The 21,305-nt window shown below is 35.7% G+C and overlaps 1 protein-coding gene across 1 annotated transcript in view; it reads left to right on the plus strand.

Annotated features, from left to right (window-relative positions):
- Window positions 1-21,305, plus strand: part of LOC128661686 (neural-cadherin-like) — a 488,078-nt gene that overhangs the window by 331,189 nt on the left and 135,584 nt on the right. The window contains 4 exon segments of the mRNA XM_053715912.1: window positions 1,685-1,917; window positions 2,803-3,080; window positions 7,173-7,387; window positions 8,412-8,539. Of these exon segments, the coding sequence (XP_053571887.1) occupies window positions 1,685-1,917; window positions 2,803-3,080; window positions 7,173-7,387; window positions 8,412-8,539 (854 nt within the window).

Below are 21,305 nucleotides of genomic sequence, written 5' to 3' on the forward strand. Positions count from 1 at the left end.
ATGGACAAACCGTGTCAAGTAAGAAATACATTTATCAGGTAAGCATAAATTTTGTTTTTCCAGTCCTTATAACTGAAATAGCAAATAATAGGCTTAAAAAATGACATAATAGGCTTAAAAAAAAGCCCAACCTTGCCACAAATCTATCTATATTATCATTTCTGATAAGCCAAACAATGGAGAATTTGTTCACACAATGATAGTGGCAAGCCATATCTTCTCCAGATTTATGTCTGGATTGACTCCTCCAAATCATAAAAGTGGTGGGTGGAGTTTGACTATTGAAAAACAATTACAGCAGACAAGATGTTAGTCTGTTCTAATAAAGTTTAGACTCTGCTGATATGTTAATCTATTGCTAGACAGCAGAAAACAATGCACAACTGTTTTTAAATCCCTTTTAAGACAAGGAGAATTACTAGAAATGTAATAGCCAAAACCGCAGAAGGAATACACATTCTGATCCACCTGCGTCAGCAAGGGTGCCCCACCTCTCTGACTCATGGGGCTCCATTTATGAAATAGAAGTTTTACAAAACATATACTTACATAAGGCGCAGTTGAGAGTAGGGCTTTTAAAGTTGCCAATATTTAGTAAAAACAAAAAATAGATGTTTTGCAGCTGAACAATTAAAGGGACATGAAACGCAAACAAATTCTTTCATGATTCAGATAATTTTAAACAACTTTTTAATTTACTGCTATTAACTAATTTGTTTCATTCTCTTTGCATCATTTGTTGAAGGGGCAGCAATGCACTTATGGTTTCTAACTGAACACATGGGTGAGCCAATTGCAATCAGTAAATATATGCAGCCACCAATCAACAGCTAGAGCCTAGGTTCTCTGCTGCTCCTGAGCTTGCCTAGAGAAACCTTTCAGCAAAGCATAACAAGAGAAGGAAGTAAATTAAATAATAGAGGTAAATTGGAAAGTTGTTTAAAATTGTATTCTCTATCTATATCATGAACGAAAAAAAATGGGTTTAATGTCCCTTTAAGTACAACACGGATTATGAGAGTGCTGACCATGAATACATAGTTTCCTTAGCTCCACCCTCAAAATGTAAATCACTTTAATCACAAAATATTACAGATCATATTATCTGATCTAATCTATAAACTGCAGAAGATTCACTAAATTAGATAAATTATTTTCTTGCCCTGTTGGTGAGTAAAATGCCCCCCCTCAAAAAAAAAAACCTACTTAAAATGCCAAGCCCAAATCTGTGGGCAGGTCTTTACTATGCAGTGCAGCCTTCTGGGACAGTTGTATCATGGAACAAGAGGTAAGAAACCATAACTGTCCTGAGAAAATCAAGACAGTGCAAGTATAAACTTAGTCACGGACACTAAATTAGATAAATTATTTTATTGCTCTGTAGGTGAGTAAGATGCCCCCCCCCAAAAAAAAACCAAACAACATACCTAAAAATAGCAAAGGCCCTTATGTTTGATTCCCACTGTCTTATAATAATGCCAAGCTCAAACATCTGGGCAGGTGATTACTATACAGCACAGCCTTCTGGGACAGTTGTATCATGGAACAAGTAGTCAGAAACCGTGCCTGTCCTGAGAAAACCAGGGCAGTAGATGTATAAACTTACTGATGGGTAAGTCACCATTGTTCTGTTTAATAAGGGAATATGTAAATGTTTGTGTTGTCTCTGATCTTGTGTTCCTAGGTGTTGGTGCTGAAGACTTTATAGCCCAGACAGCAGATACAGTCAGTAAATTTGATCAAATGAGAGACCTGCTGGCAAAATTATTTGACGCTGAGCTGAACAATATCCACATCTTCAGCATAATGAACACCCCAGATCTCGTTGGAAGCACAGATATTTGGTTTGAAGTTTCTGGGCCTCCTTATTACCAACCAGAAAAACTGAATGGTATTGTAGCTACATCTAGAGAGAAGGTAAGTTGTGTATCCCCTGTTATCATAATCTGAGCTTTATGTTAACTCCCTGGATGTGCTACACTATGCTTTGCAGCCATCTCTGACAGTCAAAGGGTTAAACCAGTCGGTCACTATAGAGCATAATAGGACATTTCGTAAAGAATATTAAACACCGTCTATACATCTGACTAGCATTTATCTTTTATTAAATAAATAGCTTGGGTGACTGTAATATAAAGTCTTGTGTACAGGCTGATTAGTAAAATGACATAGTAAATAGTTTGTGTGGTTGCAAGAAAGTCACATTCTGGTAATTAATGTGGTTATGGTACATCATCAACACAAATATATAAACTGTTTAGGGACTCTGAGTATTCCCAACTACCCCTGCATTGTATCTTTTATCTGTCAGCTTTCCACCTATCTCTCATTCATTACGTATTGATATTTTTAATATCACAATACAGTTAATTTCCTACTTAGGTTATGGATTCTTGGATTTCCTTGTATTATCTTCCTATTGTTATTCCTGTGTTTTGCTCCCCTTGTCTCATCATTTGCTGGTCAGCAGACAGGAAGTACTGTTTGCTCTCTCACAGCACTATTATGAGGTTTATGTAGCTGGTTTAACTGATACCTAATTAGTGAACGGCAAACATTCACTTGTGAGAACTAGGCAAAAATCAGGTGTGATATATTAATATATAAACTGCTAAGGTTTATTAACAGCCAGTTCTGTTTGTCTCTTTCACATTTATGTCCCTAAACTTCGGCCTATGCTGATTCACACACAATAAATGCAGATGCATAGGCTTGTGACAAGCTACTTAATTATTAGTTTTTAATAAACCTTGATTAGTTTGTCAAAGTTTAGACTAAACAACTCATGTTTATTCCTAACAGATAGAGTCCGCATTGGATGTGAAGTTGAAACAGATTGGTGAATATGAGTGTGAGAACGCTCAGTGCAGCCACAAGACTGGATGTGCCATCAGCAGAACTTACAAACAGGTCCCCATGATGGTTAGAGCTCGGACTACTGTGTTTGGCTCAGTGAATGTCTTGACTCACGCTCACTGCGCATGTATATCTCGAGAGCACCAACACATGTCTTGTTTCTCATACTCACACAACCCCTGCCTTAATGGTGGCACTTGTGTAGACACTGACCTCGGATACAGGTAATAGTTGCTTCATGATGATCACTGTAGTAAAAAAACACAATTATACTTCAGCTACTGTCATCTGCCAATCAGTATCAGCAGTGCTGAGTTCACACCTTTTTCACTGTGATCTTGTAGGATTTAACCATAATCTTGTAAAAATGTGTAATTAACTTCGTTAAACTCAAGAGGGAAATAAAGTGACTGTGTCTGCACGTGACAGATGCAGACTACCTTGCAAGTCCCAGGGCAAGCATTCTGATTGGATAAAAAAAATAATCATACACAAAGTAGCAGCAATACGACAAGAAAATGTGATAAAGAACAATATGTAGTTGTTAAAGCTGTTAGTCTTCTAAGACAGAAATAGGGGTGGGGATATTGTGTAAATAGCAATATAAACAATAGACTGCTGAAACAATATTGTTAATAAAAGCAGAATATATTTATTAAAACAAATTTGCGATGTAATAAAACACAAAAAAATGAAGATACTTGCATAAAATTGAAGATCCACAAATGTAACTTGTCCACTATTTTAAGTTAAAGTCTCTTTACAATGGGATGTGGCTACTAAGGACATTTTGAGGTAAAATATATTTTACATAGATGATTGTGATATTTTCTACTCAGCTCTTTACCACCGCTTGGAAGAAGACTTCACCGCCGAACTTCAGGCCTATTTGGGCATTATTTTAATTTTTTTTAGATTTGGGCTTAAAAAAGAGCTGAATGCCCTTTTAAAGGCAATGCCCACACAAATGCCCCTTTAGGGGGCAATGGGTAGTTTAGGATTTTTTAGTGTTAGGTTTTTTTATTTTGGGGAGTTTGATGGGTGGGGGGCTTACTGTTAGAGGGGGGACTTAGTATTTTTTTTTTTAGGAAAAGAGCTGTTTAATTTAGGACAACGCCCTACAAAAGGTCCTTTTAAGGGCTATTGTTAGTTTAGCATTAGATAGATTTGGGGGGGGGGGACTTTTTTATTTTCATAGGGATTAGGTTTATTTTCTGTAATTTTAGCTTAATTTAATTTTTTTTTTTTTAAGTAATGTTAGGATTTTTATTTTTATTGTAATTTAGGATTAGTTTAATTTATGTAATGGGGTTAATTTAGGGGGTGTTAGGGGGCTTAGTGATTAGATTATTGCGATGTGGGTTATTGGCGGATTAGGGATTAATAGATTTATTAGGGTAATTGCGATATGGGTTATTGGCGGATTAGGGGTTAATAGTTTAAATAGCTAGATTGCGTTCTGGGGGATGGCAGATTAAGGGTTAATAGTTTAAATAGCTAGATTGTGATGTGGGGGCATTGCGGAATAGGGGTTAATAGATAGTTTGTGTTGTTGGGCATGGCGGATTAGGGGTTAATACATTTTTTATAAGGTTTGATCTGAGGGATATGGCGGATAGAGGGGTTTTGTCGGGTTAGATTTTAATGGGAAAAAGGTCTCGAAGAGCACCTTTTTCCTGTTTTACACCTAGTTGAGCTGGGTGTAATTTTTGTTACCGTATCGTCAGCCTCCGACAGTGTAGTAACGGTTTGCTCAGGCACTGGAAACCGGGTATTATTCAAAGATTATCAGCTTTCTATACTTTGTATAGGACACGATAATGTTTTCGGCAGCCGGAGTCCGGAGCCGAAATTGAGTTATAACGGGCCGTTGGAAGCAGTTGATAAACAATATTGCTTCCGACAGCTTATTTATCGTTTTGCAATTGCACGCAAACTGAATTATGGCTCAATGGAAGCGAGCCCATATTTTGTAGTGAAAGTTGCCAAAAATAAATAATGAGTGTATATTACAATATTGCTTTATGTTTATGAATTAACCCCTTGACCCAATACGATGTATATATACATCATGTGGTACATTGCCCATCATACCGCATAATGTATATTTATGTTGCAGCTTCAGGAAGTTATAGCAGCCTCGACTGTAAAGTGACAGATGTGAGCTGCTGTTCCTGAGCTGCAGGCATCTGTCTTCATATGGTAACGGAGCACAATCGGTGCTCCATTGCCATATGAAGGCAGATGCCGGATCGTTACAGACAGTGACACTGTGTATGTCACCGTCTGTCATGATCAACTTCTTGTGCCAGTGGGAGGGAAGGTGGGAGGGCGGCACAGAGGAGGAGGGGGGCACAGAGGCTGGAGGGAGTGGGAGGGGCCCTACGCTACAGAATTTTATTTTATGAAAGAGGGAGGTCTTGGATAATATGGCAAAAGGGAAATTGGAAGGATGCGCCCTAATGAATGATCACGGGGATGGGGGAGGTAGGGGGCATTAAAACACTGCATCATTTTTTTAAAGACCTTCTGCCAGTACCTAATATGGTGGTGGTGGCGGCGGCCAGTGTGTGGGGGGGGGGGAAAGCTGTTCGGGAGGGATCAGGAAGTGGGAGGTGTCAGGTGGCAATGTAATCTCTACTCTGCCTCAAAAATTTACTTTACAAGCAAATTAATTAACTCCTTCACTGAAATTAGCAGCATTCTAATTGCCGAAATGCAATGGCACAGCTATGTATGTCTGCTATTCCTGAACAAAGGGGATCCTAGAGATGTTTTTATAACCATTTGTCATATGACTGCATGAGTTGTGTGTAAATTATTTCAGTAAGAAACCTTAAAGTTTGTGAAAAAGTTTTTTATATATATATATATATATATGATCTATATGGCGGCCAAATAGTGGCATCAAATATACCAAAATGGGCCTAGATTAATGCCTTGGGTTGTCTAATAAAAATATATATAATTTTCATAGGTAAATCAAAAAATCAAAAGCTCTATTTTCTGAGTGATAGCAAAGATGCTAAAAATTCTCTGATACTGGGCAAGTTTTTTCTCTGAAATTCCTGGGAGCGAAGGGGTTAAACATTTTAGGGAAGATTAAATGTTTAGTTTAAACCTCCCTTTAAGATAATTTCTATTTGTCAATTATTTTGAAAGCCACTGAGGATAAACAAGTTTTTACGAAATGTAATTATAAATAAAATACCTGAATCACCTAGCCATTATATTTATGGAAAATAGCTGCATGCAAAATAATTGATTTAAAGCATATTAAGCTGTAATTTTGTTTCTAGTCTGGGATCCACCCCTTCATAAGCCTCTTAAAGGGACAGTCTAGTCCAAAATAAACTTTTCTGATTCAGATAGGGCATGTAATTTTAAACAATTTTCCAATTTACTTTTATCACCAATTTTGCTTTGTTCTCTTGATATTCTTAGTTGAAAGCTAAACCTAGGAGGTTCATATGCTAATTTCTTAGACCTTGAAGGCCACCTCTTTTCAGAATGCATTTTAACAGGTTTTTCACCACTAGAGGGTCTTAGTTCACGTGTTTCATATAGATAACACTGTGCTCATGCACGTGATGTTATGTGGGAGCAGGCACTGATTGGCTAAACTGCAAGTCTGTCAAAAGAACTGAAATAAAGGGGCAGTTTGCAGAGGCTTAGATACAAGATAATCACAGAGGTTAAAAGTATATTAATATAACTGTGTTGGTTATGCAAAACTGGGGAATGGGTAATAAAGGGATCATCTATCTTTTAAAACAATAAAAATTCTGGTGTAGACTGTCCCTTTAAATGATAATTTTGCTTCTTATACTGTACAAGCTCCTGCACATATCCACCACTCACTGTACAGCATGCAGGAGTGTCAGTTTTCTGCATTCTGTGGAATGCACTCTAGCCTCTCTGGGGGGCGTGGAAATATTTTATTTTATGTGGAATTAATTTTTGAGTTAAATGTCCATTTAACAAATCTTTCATTGTTAAACATGTCATATAGACTGAAATGAACACCTAAGAATTTGTCTGAAGCGAAGAACTAAGTGACATTCAAATGTTCTTAGCATTAAATGTTAAACGTATCACATGTATGCCTCAATCCTGTTTGTGGTCACTAGTAATATCAGATAATCCGCAAATTCATGTTTATTTATGATTTTCTTTTTATTCTTCATTAAGGAACATACTTGTTTTTGATTGGACATTACAAAATCTGTCTTTAGAGTGAATGCTAAGATAAGCTGTTACATTCATGAGTTTGTACAGTGTGCAAATACAAGATTTTCCTAGCTTTATCTTTACAGATGTGAATGTTCCCCATATTTTGATGGTCCTGAATGTCAGCAGACAAAAAAAACATTTACAGGGAACGGATATGCCTGGTTTCCTCCCATGATGCTTTGCTTTGAGAGCCAAATCTCTTTGGATTTTATTACTGAAGTAGCTGATGGTCTCATACTCTTTAATGGTCCAATGTCAGCTAGCAAGTTTTTAGACACAGATGACTTTATAGCTATAGGTAAGAATATTTTACTGGTTTGAAACTTCTATATAAGTGTAAATAACAGTGCTTGGCAAAAGTATTCAGGTCTCTGACTAATTCTCTTATATTACTGTTCATTAAAGGCATGATTCTCTCACATTTTCTGGGTACAAACACGACTGCTGCAGGTTGACTGGACTGGCTGTGAATTGTAAAGAAAAATGGAAATCAATGCACATTCTACATAAATCACAGATAAAGTAATTAAAATGCATAAATCAGGAAAATTATACAATAAATATACAAATACCGTTATAGTAGGACTGGTACCTCAGCAGATACACTAGGAGAAAGCTCAGATATTACAACCCTTCAGCAGCTGTGTGTATATAGTGCTGTTGTATACTAAGGTCTCTGCAAAACCTCCACAGATATACAACCCAGGAATGTTCACAGCACTTTTCAAGTTAAAACAATTCCTTTATTCGGACAACAGATTAAAACATGGTGGCATCTCCGCCCTTAATCATGCATGATTAAGAGAGGAAACGCCCAAAATGTTGCCATGTTTTAATCTGCTGTCCTAATAAAGGAATAGTCTTAACTTGAAAAGTGCTGTGGACATTCCTGAGTGGGAGAAAGCTCACAAGTAGAGCAGGTGAGTACACAGTCCTATGGCATTAGTCAGCTAAACTACAATAATATGCATTTAATAGAAATGGTGATTTTAATACTCATAGAAACTGTTTTGCATTTCACTTCAACACTTTACATCCACAGCTAGCTGAGTAAATATAATGTAACTAGAAAACCAAAAGTGTTGCACTAATCTAAAAGTATGGATAATGTCTGAAAACATACAAGTTGTTTTACAGCAAGTCTGCAAACTCATTGTGCATTTAGAAATGATTGTGTAACTGTTAGCGCTCAACTCTTAATCTGGCCCTGTTTTGGCCATGTTTGTAATATGATTATTTATTTTATGTAAGCTGTAAGTGCTTAATACACCATTACCACTACTGTATTATTTATATACATTTATTTTATTTTTTTGCTGTAGAGTTGCAGAATGGGTCTCCTTCATTGTTCATTAACCATGGGTCTGGGACACTTTTCCTTCAGTTTTCTTCAAAACTTAATGTGGCAGATAACCACTGGCATAATATCCAAATCACCAGCAATGGCAAGGTAATACAATGTGCCATACACACAATCATGTGTTTCTATTTAGAACAGTTTATATACATGCTATGTATAAAATATAAAGTCAGATACAAAATAAATTAGTCTAAATTAGTCAGACCTCATTTTATTCAAGATCTGTATGTACTGATCCGGAAAAGTCAGGATAAAACATGTCATGGCCACAATAACTATTGGTAAATTATTTTTTCCAGTGAGCAGATCCAGACAATTCTCTATTTTTAAATTATATGTAAGAAAAATTAAAGCTCTACAATGAATATAAAGTTCACATTTAAACAGTGTTTAATTGTAAATGAGAAACCCTTTATCCTGTAGCTTCTGAGCATCATAGGACAAATTCCCTAAGCATGTATGTAAATGTATCTTACTATAATTACTATGTACTTTACCTTTTGCTCCAACCTTATTCTACTTTACTTTTTCTCCTAATTTATTTTTCTTTACCTTTTGCCCCTTTCTTAATCTACTTTACCTATTGCAGCTACCTGTTGTTAGTCTGAAGATAGGTGGAGAAGATACTTGAAGGGATTATAAAATATTGTATTGATGAGTATATTCCTGTAAACCAGATTATGAGTTCAAATCAGAATAGTTTTATGAGAAATAGATCATGTCAAACTAATCTAATTAGATTCTACAAGGAAGGAAGTAAAATTATAGATAAACGGAATTTGATGTCATATACTTGGATTTTGCAAAGGCATTTGATACAGTGCCACATGAGAGATTAATATACAAAATTAAGAAATTAGGGAATATCTGAAAATGTTAGCTCATGGATAAATAACTGGATTAAAAACAGGGAGCTGCGAGTAGTAATAAATGGATCATACTCAGATTGGAGAAAGGTAATCAGTGGAGTCCCCCAGGGATCAGTATTGGGCTCTGTTCTTTTTTGATATTTTTATTAATGACTTGGAGCAAGGATTAAATAGCAACATCTCTATTTTTGCAGATGATAAAAAGTTGTTTAAGGTCATTAGGTCAGATCAGGATGAACTTGCATTACAAGGGGATCTGCAAAAATTTGAATATGGGCAAGTAAATGGAAAATGAGATTTAATACTGGAAAATGCAAGTATCTACATTTTGGAAGTAAAAATAAGCAGGCAATGTATTATTTAAATGGGACTAGACTTGGCCAAAAAGAGGAAAAATGGATTTGGGAGTAGTAATAGATAACAAGCTAAACATGGGTGCACAATGCAGGGCAGTGGCTTTTAAGGCTAATAAGATACTAGCATATATTAAAAGAGGCATTGATTCAAGGGAGGAAAGCATTATTCTGTCACTATATAACTCCCTGGTAAGACCTCACCTTGAGTATGGAGTGCAGTTCTGGGGACCAATCTCAAAAAAGACATTGCAAACCTAGAAAAAGTTAAGAGAAGGGCCACAAAGCTAATAAGGGGAATGGAGAATTTAAGCTATGAGGAGAGGTTAGCCAAACTGGGTCTGTTTTCTCTAGAAAAAAGGTGCTTGCCAGGTGACATGATTACTTTTATTCAAATATATTAAAGGCCCATATACAGAGATGGCAGAAGCTCTGTTTATTCCAATAATTTTTTTTGATTATTTACTTTTATATAAGTATATTAAAGGCCCATATACAGAGATGGCAGAAGCTCTGTTTATTTTATTTTTGTGACAAGTGGTCACAATTTAAGGCTGGATGAAAGGAAATTTCATCTCCTGCAACAGAAATGTTTTTTCACTGTAAGAGCAACATTGTGGAAATTGTGGAACTCATTACCAACGGAGGTAGTGAATGCCAATACCTTAGATACATTTTAAAATTGTTTGGATACATTTCTGGCTAGAAACAGAATTCAGGGATATTATTGCTTGTGTTAAATGGGTCACCTTTTAATGGGATTACATTAAGCTCAACTGGAGCTTTTTCTTTCCAATGGCATGGAGAGTCCATGAATCCATTCCAATTACTAATGGGAATTCAATTCCTGGCAACCAGGAGGAGGCAAATAACACCCCAGCAAAGCTGTTAAGTATTTCTCCTACTTCCCATAAGCCCCCAGTCATTCTTTGCCTTATACATCGGGAGGTTGAGCGAAGATGGTGTCTGAGAATATGTAATCCTTTTAATGGGTACTTTTCCCTGCAAGCAAGGATTGGGGTCAAGCTGTGTCCATGTAATCCTCAAGACAAGAAGACTAGACCTAAGGGTCGCCAGAATTCTAATTTTTGTTTCTTTCGCAACTTCAAAGGACAAAAGCCTTCCTCCTTGTCTTCCAAGCCAGAGCAATCCAGGACTTCATGGAGGTCCAGTCAACCTTGGAATAAGGGGAAACAATCTAAGAAACCTTCCTCTGACTCGAAGTCTTGTCTTGGATCAATTAGGTGGCAGGCTTTCCTTTTTTCGGCAGGCTTGGATCCACAATGTCCCAGATCCTTGGGCTGTGGAAGTAGTATCCCAGGAATACAGGATAGAGTTTAAGTCCTGTCCCCCAGGGGCAGATTTATCTTGTCAAGGTTATCTGCAAACCAGGTGAAGAGAGAGGCCTTCTTAAACTGTGTAAGGGACCTATCTTCTCTGGGAGTGATTGTCCCAGTTCCTGTAGTGGAACAGGGTCAAGGATTCTATTCAAACCTATTTGTGGTTCCCAAAAAGGAGGGAACTTTCTGACCCATATTGGACCTCAAGTATCTCAACAAATTTCTCAAGGTTCTGTCCTTCAAAATGGAGACTATACGTTCCATTCTACCCTTGATTAAGGAGGGTCAATTTATGACTACCATAGACCTGAAGGACGCATATTCCTATTCACAGGGAACATCACCAATTCCTAAGGTTTGCTTTTGTAGACAAACACTTTCCAATTTGTTGCCCTTTCCTTCAGCCTTGCCACAGCGCCTCGGATCTTTACAAATATTCTAGGGGCCCTTTTGGCGGTGGTCAGATCTCAGGGGATAGCGGTGTCGCCATACCTGGATGACATCTTGGTTCAGGCGCATTCTTTTCATTTGGCAAAATCCCATACAGACTATCTGTTGTCTTTTCTTCCCTCCCACGGGTGGAAAGTAAATCTAGAAAAGAGTTCCCTGGTGCCAGACACCAGGGTATGCTTTTTGGGAATTATTATAGACACACTGTCCATGAAGATTTTTCTGACGGATGTCAGAAAATCCAAACTTCTCGCTTCTTGTCTTTCTCTTCTGTCCTCTATCCGTCCATCTGTGGCTCAGTGTATGGAAGTAATTTTTCTAATGGTTGCTTCCATGGACATTTATTCCTTTTGCTCGTTTCCATCTGAGACCTCTACAGTTATGCATGCTCAGGCAATGGAATGGAGACCACTTGGATCTCTCTCAGAAAATAAATAGTTCTAGACTCCCTAATGAGAGATTCTCTATCTTGGTGGATTTCTCAGGACCATCTGTCTCAGGGAACATGATTCCTGATACCATATTGGGTGATTGTGACCACAAATGCCAGCCTGTTGGGCTGGGGAGCAGTTTGGGGGTCTTTAAAGCCTCAGGGTCTTTGCACTTGAGAGGAGTCTTCTCTCCCAATAAACATCATAGAGTTCAGAGCAATCTTCACTGCTCTAACAGCCTGGCCTCAACTAAGTTTAGTCCGGTTTATCAGATTCCAATCGGACAATATCCTTAGCTATGAAGGAGGTGACTTGCATTCTCCAGAGGGTGGAGTCTCACGATTGTCTCCTCTCTGCCATCCACATCCCAGGGGTGGACAACTGGGAAGCAGATTTTCTGAGCAGGCAGACCTTTCATCCCAGGGAATGGGCTCTCCATCCGGAAGTTTTCACTATGATGACCCTCAGGTGGGGGGTTCCGGAGTTGGATCTGATGGCGTCTCATCTAAATGCCAAGCTTCCAAGGTACGGGTCAAGATCAAGAGATCCATAAGAAGCTCTGATCGACGCTCTGGCAGTTCCCTGGGACTTCAATCTGGCGTACCTGTTTCCTCCGTTTGCTCTCCTTCCTTGAATAATTGCTCGTATCAAGCAGGAGAGGGCGTCTGTGATTCTAATAGCTCCTGCCTGGCCTCGCAGGATCTGGTTCGTGGATCTGGTGAAGCCTTCATCTCTTCCCCCTTGGAGGTTATCTTTGAGGAAGGACCTTCTACTTCAGGGTCCCTTCCTCTATCCAAATCTAGATTCTCTGAAGCTGACTGCTTGGAGATTGAATGCCAAGTCTTGGCTAGGCGTAGTTTTTTTGAAAAGGTTATTAATACCATGCTTCAGGCTCGTAAACCTGTTACTCACAGAATTCACCATAAGGTATGGCGTAAATATCTTTATTGGTGCAAATCGAAGGGTTTCTCTTGGAGTCGGGTGAGGATACCCCGCATTTTGTCCTTTCTTCAGGATGGCCTGGAGAAAGGTTTGTCAGTCAGTACCCTGAAGGGTCATATTTGCAAGATGTTCAATCTTTTGTTCAGGCCTTGGTCAGAATTAGGCCTGTGTTTAAATCTGTTGCTCCTCCATGGAGTCTTAACCTTGTTCTTAGAGTTTTGCTGCAGGCTCTGTTTGAGCCTATGCATTCGGTTGATATTAAGTTGTTATCTTGGAAAGTTTTATTTCTCCTCGCTATTTCTTCTGCTTGCAGAGTTTCTTATTTTTTGGCTCTGCAGTGTGATTCCCCTTACCTTATTTTTCATGTGGATAAGGTGGTCCTTTGCACTAAGATGGGATTTCTTCCCAGAGTAGTGTCGGATCGCAACATCAATCAGGAAATGATTGTTCCTTCCTTTTGTCCTAATCCTTCTCAGAAGGAACGCCTGTTGCATAATCTGGATGTTGTGAATGCTCTAAAATTTTATCTTCAAGCAACTAAAGCTTTTTGGCAATCTACTGCCCTGTTTGTTGTTTTCTCTGGTAAGAGAAAGGGTCAGAAGGACTTTTCTTCTACTCTTTCTCTCTGGTTGAGAAGTGTTATCCGGTTGGCTTACGAAACAGCTGGAAAGAAGCCCCCTGAGAGAATTACTGCTCATTCCATTAGGACTGTCTCTTCTTCCTGGGCCTTCAAAAATGAAACTTCTGTGGAACAAATCTGCAAGGCGGCCACTTGGTCCTCATTGCATACTTTTTCCAAATTTGCCTCGGCTGAGGCTTCCTTTGGGAGGAAAGTTCTTCAAGTGGTGGTGCCTTCGGTTTATGTCCGCCTGTCTTGTTCTCACGCCCTTCCATTCTGTGTCCTCTAGCTTTGGTATTGCTTTCCACTAGTAATTGGAATGGATTCGTGGACTCTCCATGCCATTGGAAAGAAAATAAAATTTATGCTTACCTGATAAATTTCTTTCATTCCTGGCATGGAGAGTCCACGACCCGCCCTTATTTTGAGTTAAGATGGCTTTTTTTGTGTAAACCTCAGGCACCTCTTTACCCTTGTGTTATCTTCTCTTTCCATATTCCTTCGGCTGAATGACTGGGGGCTTATGGGAAGTAGAAGTAATACTTAACAGCTCTGCTGGTGTGTTATTTGCCTCCAGCTGGTGGCCAGGAGTTACATTTCCAATTGGAATGGATTTCTGGACTCCCCATGCCAGGAAAAGAAAGATATTTATCAGGTAAGCATACATTTTGTTTTCTTTCCAATGGCATGGAGAGTCTATGCACTTGTATAGGTTGAACTCGATGGACTTCAGTGTTTTTTTCAACCTTATCTATTCTGTTACTATGTTACCTTTATCTACTTTCTTCTACAGCTACCTTTATCTACTTTCTTTTACATTTACCTTATTCTACTTTACCTTTTTGCAGCTACCTTATTTTACTTTACCTTTTAAAAGCTACATTATTCTTCTCTCTGCCAATATTTTTTTCCATTTACATCATATTGTCTATCATTTGTGTTATGTTCATTCCTATTTGTTTCATCTTCATTTCCCTTTGGGTCATCTTCCCTTTCGTTTGCACCATCTTCACATCAGGTTGTACAGTTATTTCTTACCATTGTACTGTTGTCACTCACATAGTCCATTGTTTAGTAAGAGTCCACGATATCATCACTTGTTGGATTTCACTCCCTTTTCACTAGGAGGAGGCAAAAAACCCATAATTACCAGATCTTTGAACCCTCCCACTCTCTCAGAATCCCTTTAGTCAATTTTTTTGCCGCCTTGATGGAGTGAGGTAAACTATTGAAAAAGAAAGGGCTTCTCTCATCTTCTTGAGACCTTATTTCCTCCTTTAGAGAACATACAAACAGGACTGAGGGGTAGACAGGAGTTTTCAGCCATTCAGTGAAAAATCCTCTTTCAGTGCAAAGTTGTCACAGGCCTCCAAGATGACATGTGGGCATGCCTGCCAATACCTGGTCTACAGAGTGCGCTTCTTGTATGCTGGCATCCTCTGATTATTTGTACCATCCACTGTTTATATATGTACCATCCTCTGTTTTTATATGTACTATTCTCTATTTATTTGTACCATCCTCTGTTTATATATGTAACATCCTCTGTTTATATATGTAACATCCTCTGTTTATATATGTACCATCCTCTGTTTATATATGTACCATCCTCGGTTTATATATGTAACATCCTCTGTTTATATATGTACCATCCTCGGTTTATATATGTACCATCCTCGGTTTATATATGTACCATCCTCTGTTTATATATATAACATCCTCTGTTTATATATGTAACATCCTCTGTTTATATATGTACCATCCTCTGTTTATATATGTACCATCCTCTGTTTATATATGTACCATCCTCTGTTTATATATATAACATCCTCTGTTTATATATGTAACATCCTCTGTTTATATATGTACCATCCTCTGTTTATATATGTACCATCCTCGGTTTATATATGTAACATCCTCTGTTTATATATGTACCATCCTCGGTTTATATATGTAACATCCTCTGTTTATATATGTACCATCCTCTGTTTATATATGTAACATCCTCTGTTTATATATGTAACATCCTCTGTTTATATATTATGTACCATCCTCTATTTTTTTGTGCCATCCTCTGTTTATATATGTAACATCCTCTGTTTATATATGTACCATCCTCGGTTTATATATGTACCATCCTCTGTTTATATATGTAACATCCTCGGTTTATATATGTAACATCCTCGGTTTATATATGTAACATCCTCTGTTTATATATGTACCATCCTCTGTTTATATATGTACCATCCTCTGTTTATATATGTACCATCCTCTGTTTATATATATAACATCCTCTGTTTATATATGTACCATCCTCTGTTTATATATGTACCATCCTCGGTTTATATATGTAACATCCTCTGTTTATATATGTACCATCCTCGGTTTATATATGTAACATCCTCTGTTTATATATGTACCATCCTCTGTTTATATATGTACTATCCTCTATTTATTTGTACCATCCTCTGTTTATATATGTACTACCCTCTGTTTATATATTATGTACCATCCTCTATTTATTTATGCCATCCTCTGTTTATATATGTAACATCCTCTGTTTATATATGTAACATCCTCTGTTTATATATTATGTACCATCCTCTATTTATTTGTGCCATCCTCTGTTTATATATGTAACATCCTCTGTTTATATATGTAACATCCTCTGTTTATATATGTACCATCCTCGGTTTATATATGTACCATCCTCTGTTTATATATGTAACATCCTCGGTTTATATATGTAACATCCTCGGTTTATATATGTAACATCCTCTGTTTATATATGTACCATCCTCGGTTTATATATGTAACATCCTCTGTTTATATATGTACCATCCTCGGTTTATATATGTACCATCCTCTGTTTATATATGTACCATCCTCTGTTTATATATGTACTATCCTCTATTTATTTGTACCATCCTCTGTTTATATATGTACTACCCTCTGTTTATATATTATGTACCATCCTCTATTTATTTATGCCATCCTCTGTTTATATATGTAACATCCTCTGTTTATATATGTAACATCCTCTGTTTATATATTATGTACCATCCTCTATTTATTTGTGCCATCCTCTGTTTATATATGTAACATCCTCTGTTTATATATTTACCATCCTCTGTTTATATATGTACTATCCTCTATTTATTTGTACCATCCACTGTTTATATATGTGCCATCCTCTGTTTATATATGTAACATCCTCTCTGTTTATATATGTACCATCCTCTGTTTATATATGTACTATCCTCTATTTATTTGTACCATCCTCTGTTTATATATGTACCATCCTCTGTTTATATATGTACTATCCTCTATTTATTTGTACATCCTCTGTTTATATATGTACTACCCTCTGTTTATATATTATGTACCATCCTCTATTTATTTGTACCATCCTCTGTTTATATATGTAACATCCTATGTTTATATATGTACCATTCTCTATTTATATATGTATCATCCTCTGTTTATATATGTAACATCCTCTGTTTATATATGTACCATCCTCTCTTTATATATGTATCATCCTCTCTTTATTTATGTAACATCCTCTGTTTATATATGTACCATCCTCGGTTTATATATGTACCATCCTCGGTTTATATATGTACCATCCTCTGTTTATATATGTACCATCCTCTGTTTATATATGTACCATCCTCTGTTTATATATGTACCATCCTCTGTTTATATATATAACATCCTCTGTTTATATATGTACCATCCTCTGTTTATATATGTACCATCCTCGGTTTATATATGTAACATCCTCGGTTTATATATGTACCATCCTCGGTTTATATATGTAACATCCTCTGTTTATATATGTACCATCCTCTGTTTATATATGTACTATCCTCTATTTATTTGTACCATGCTCTGTTTATATATGTACTACCCTCTGTTTATATATTATGTACCATCCTCTATTAATTTATGCCATCCTCTGTTTATATATGTAACATCCTCTGTTTATATATGTAACATCCTCTGTTTATATATTATGTACCATCCTCTGTTTATATATGTAACATCCTCTGTTTATATATGTAACATCCTCTGTTTATATATGTACCATCCTCGGTTTATATATGTACCATCCTCTGTTTATATATGTAACATCCTCGGTTTATATATGTAACATCCTCTGTTTATATATGTAACATCCTCTGTTTATATATGTACCATCCTCTGTTTATATATGTACCATCCTCGGTTTATATATGTAACATCCTCTGTTTATATATGTACCATCCTCGGTTTATATATGTGCCATCCTCTGTTTATATATGTAACATCCTCTCTGTTTATATATGTAACATCCTCGGTTTATATATGTAACATCCTCTGTTTATATATGTACCATCCTCTGTTTATATATGTACTATCCTCTATTTATTTGTACCATCCTCTGTTTATATATGTACTACCCTCTGTTTATATATTATGTACCATCCTCTATTTATTTATGCCATCCTCTGTTTATATATGTAACATCCTCTGTTTATATATGTAACATCCTCTGTTTATATATTATGTACCATCCTCTATTTATTTGTGCCATCCTCTGTTTATATATGTAACATCCTCTGTTTATATATGTAACATCCTCTGTTTATATATTTACCATCCTCTGTTTATATATGTACTATCCTCTATTTATTTGTACCATCCACTGTTTATATATGTGCCATCCTCTGTTTATATATGTAACATCCTCTCTGTTTATATATGTACCATCCTCTGTTTATATATGTACTATCCTCTATTTATTTGTACCATCCTCTGTTTATATATGTACCATCCTCTGTTTATATATGTACTATCCTCTGTTTATATATTATGTACCATCCTCTATTTATTTGTACCATCCTCTGTTTATATATGTAACATCCTCTGTATATATTATGTACCATCCTCTCTTTATATATGTATCATCCTCTCTTTATTTATGTATCATCCTCTCTTTATATATGTAACATACTCTGTTTATATATGTACCATACTCTGTTTATATATGTACCATCCTCTCTTTATATATGTACTATCCTCTCTTTATTTATGTATCATCCTCTCTTTATATATGTACCATTCTCTATTTATCTGTACCATCCTCTGTTTATATATGTACCATCCTCTGTTTATATATGTACCATCTTCTGTTTATATATGTACCAGTCCTCTGTTTATATATGTACCATCTTCTGTTTATATATGTACCATCCTCTATTTATATATGTACCATCTTCTGTTTATATATGTACCATCCTCTGTTTATATATGTACCATCCTCTGTTTATATGTGTACCATCCTCGGTTTATATATGTACCATCCTCTGTTTATATATGTAACATCCTCGGTTTATATATGTAACATCCTCTGTTTATATATGTACCATCCTCGGTTTATATATGTAACATCCTCTGTTTATATATGTACCATCCTCGGTTTATATATGTGCCATCCTCTGTTTATATATGTAACATCCTCTCTGTTTATATATGTAACATCCTCGGTTTATATATGTAACATCCTCTGTTTATATATGTACCATCCTCTGTTTATATATGTACTATCCTCTATTTATTTGTACCATCCTCTGTTTATATATGTACTACCCTCTGTTTATATATTATGTACCATCCTCTGTTTATATATGTAACATCCTCTGTTTATATATGTAACATCCTCTGTTTATATATTATGTACCATCCTCTATTTATTTGTGCCATCCTCTGTTTATATATGTAACATCCTCTGTTTATATATGTAACATCCTCTGTTTATATATTTACCATCCTCTGTTTATATATGTACTATCCTCTATTTATTTGTACCATCCACTGTTTATATATGTGCCATCCTCTGTTTATATATGTAACATCCTCTCTGTTTATATATGTACCATCCTCTGTTTATATATGTACTATCCTCTATTTATTTGTACCATCCACTGTTTATATATGTACCATCCTCTGTTTATATATGTACTATCCTCTATTTATTTGTACATCCTCTGTTTATATATGTACTACCCTCTGTTTATATATTATGTACCATCCTCTATTTATTTGTACCATCCTCTGTTTATATATGTAACATCCTCTGTTTATATATGTACCATCCTCTCTTTATATATGTATCATCCTCTCTTTATTTATGTATCATCCTCTCTTTATATATGTAACATACTCTGTTTATATATGTACCATCCTCTGTTTATATATGTACCATCCTCTCTTTATATATGTACTATCCTCTCTTTATTTATGTATCATCCTCTCTTTATATATGTACCATTCTCTATTTATCTGTACCATCCTCTGTTTTTATATGTACCATCCTCTGTTTATATATGTACCATCCTCTGTTTATATATGTACCATCTTCTGTTTATATATGTACCAGTCCTCTGTTTATATATGTACCATCTTCTGTTTATATATGTACCATCCTCTGTTTATATATGTACCATCTTCTGTTTATATATGTACCATCCTCTGTTTATATATGTACCATCCTCTGTTTATATGTGTACAATCCTCTGTTTATATATGTAGCATCCGCTGTTTATATATTAACCATTCTCTTTTTATATGTGTACCATCCTCTGTTTATATGTGTACCATCCTCTGTTTATATGTGTACCATCCTCTGTTTCTATATGTACTATTCTCTGTTTATATATGTACCATCCTCTGTTTATATGTGTACTGTCCTCTGTTTATATGTGTACTGTCCTCGTTTTATATGTGTACCGTCCTCTGTTTATATGTGTACCGTCCTCTGTTTATATATGTGCTAGGGATGGTCGAATGTTTCTAAAAATTCAAAATTTAAAATGAATTTTGATGCATTTGTTCGTTTGAATCTAATTTAGAATGTTTATATAACATTCTAACATTCTAATTTCATTTTTGAATTTTTCAAGAACATTAGAAAATATTAGTTTGAATAATAGAATGTTTAGCTATGTATCTCATATCACATTCAATTTCGAAATGTAATATTCGAATTTGAATGTAACATTCAAATTCGAAATAGTATTTCTAGTCTACAACTGTGTTTTATAAATGTAATATTCGAATTTGAATGTGACATTGGAATTTAAATGTAACATTCGAATTCGAAATAGTATTTCTAGTCTACAACTGTGTTTTATAAATGTAATATTCGAATTTGAATGTATAATTTGAATTTGAAAGTGACATTCGAAAACTGTAAATTACATTTGATAATAGAATTCTTTCTAACATTCGAATTTGTATATTAACACATTCACCCAGCCCTAATATGTACCATCCTCTGTTTATATAACATTCTTACATTCTATTTTCAAATTTTCTTTTTGAATTTTTCAATAACATTAGAAAATGTTAGTTCGAATAATAGAATGTTTAGCTATGTATTTTATATCACATTCAATTTCGAAATGTAATATTCGAATTCGAATGTGACATTGAAATTCGAAATAGTATTTTCAGTCTACAACTGTGGTTTATAAATGTAGCATTCGAATTTGAAAGTGACATTCGAATTCGAAAGTGACATTTGAAAACTGTAAATAACATTCGATAATAGAGTTTATAAGAATATTCGTTCTTATCAACATTGAATTATTTAAATTGAATTTTTACAATAACATTCTTTCTAACATTCGAATTTGAATATAAACACATTCGCCCATCCCTAATATGTACCATCCTCTGTTTATATATGAACCATCCTCTGTTTATTTGAGTCACCTCTGTTGCTTTGTACCGTCCTCTCCTTTTTTCTGTCACCCACTATTTTTTTGTGCCATCCTTTCCATTTTGCACTCTCCTCTTTTTCTTT

This window comes from Bombina bombina, chromosome 5 (genome assembly GCF_027579735.1).
Source record: "Bombina bombina isolate aBomBom1 chromosome 5, aBomBom1.pri, whole genome shotgun sequence".
Classification (NCBI taxonomy): Eukaryota; Metazoa; Chordata; class Amphibia; order Anura; family Bombinatoridae; genus Bombina; species Bombina bombina.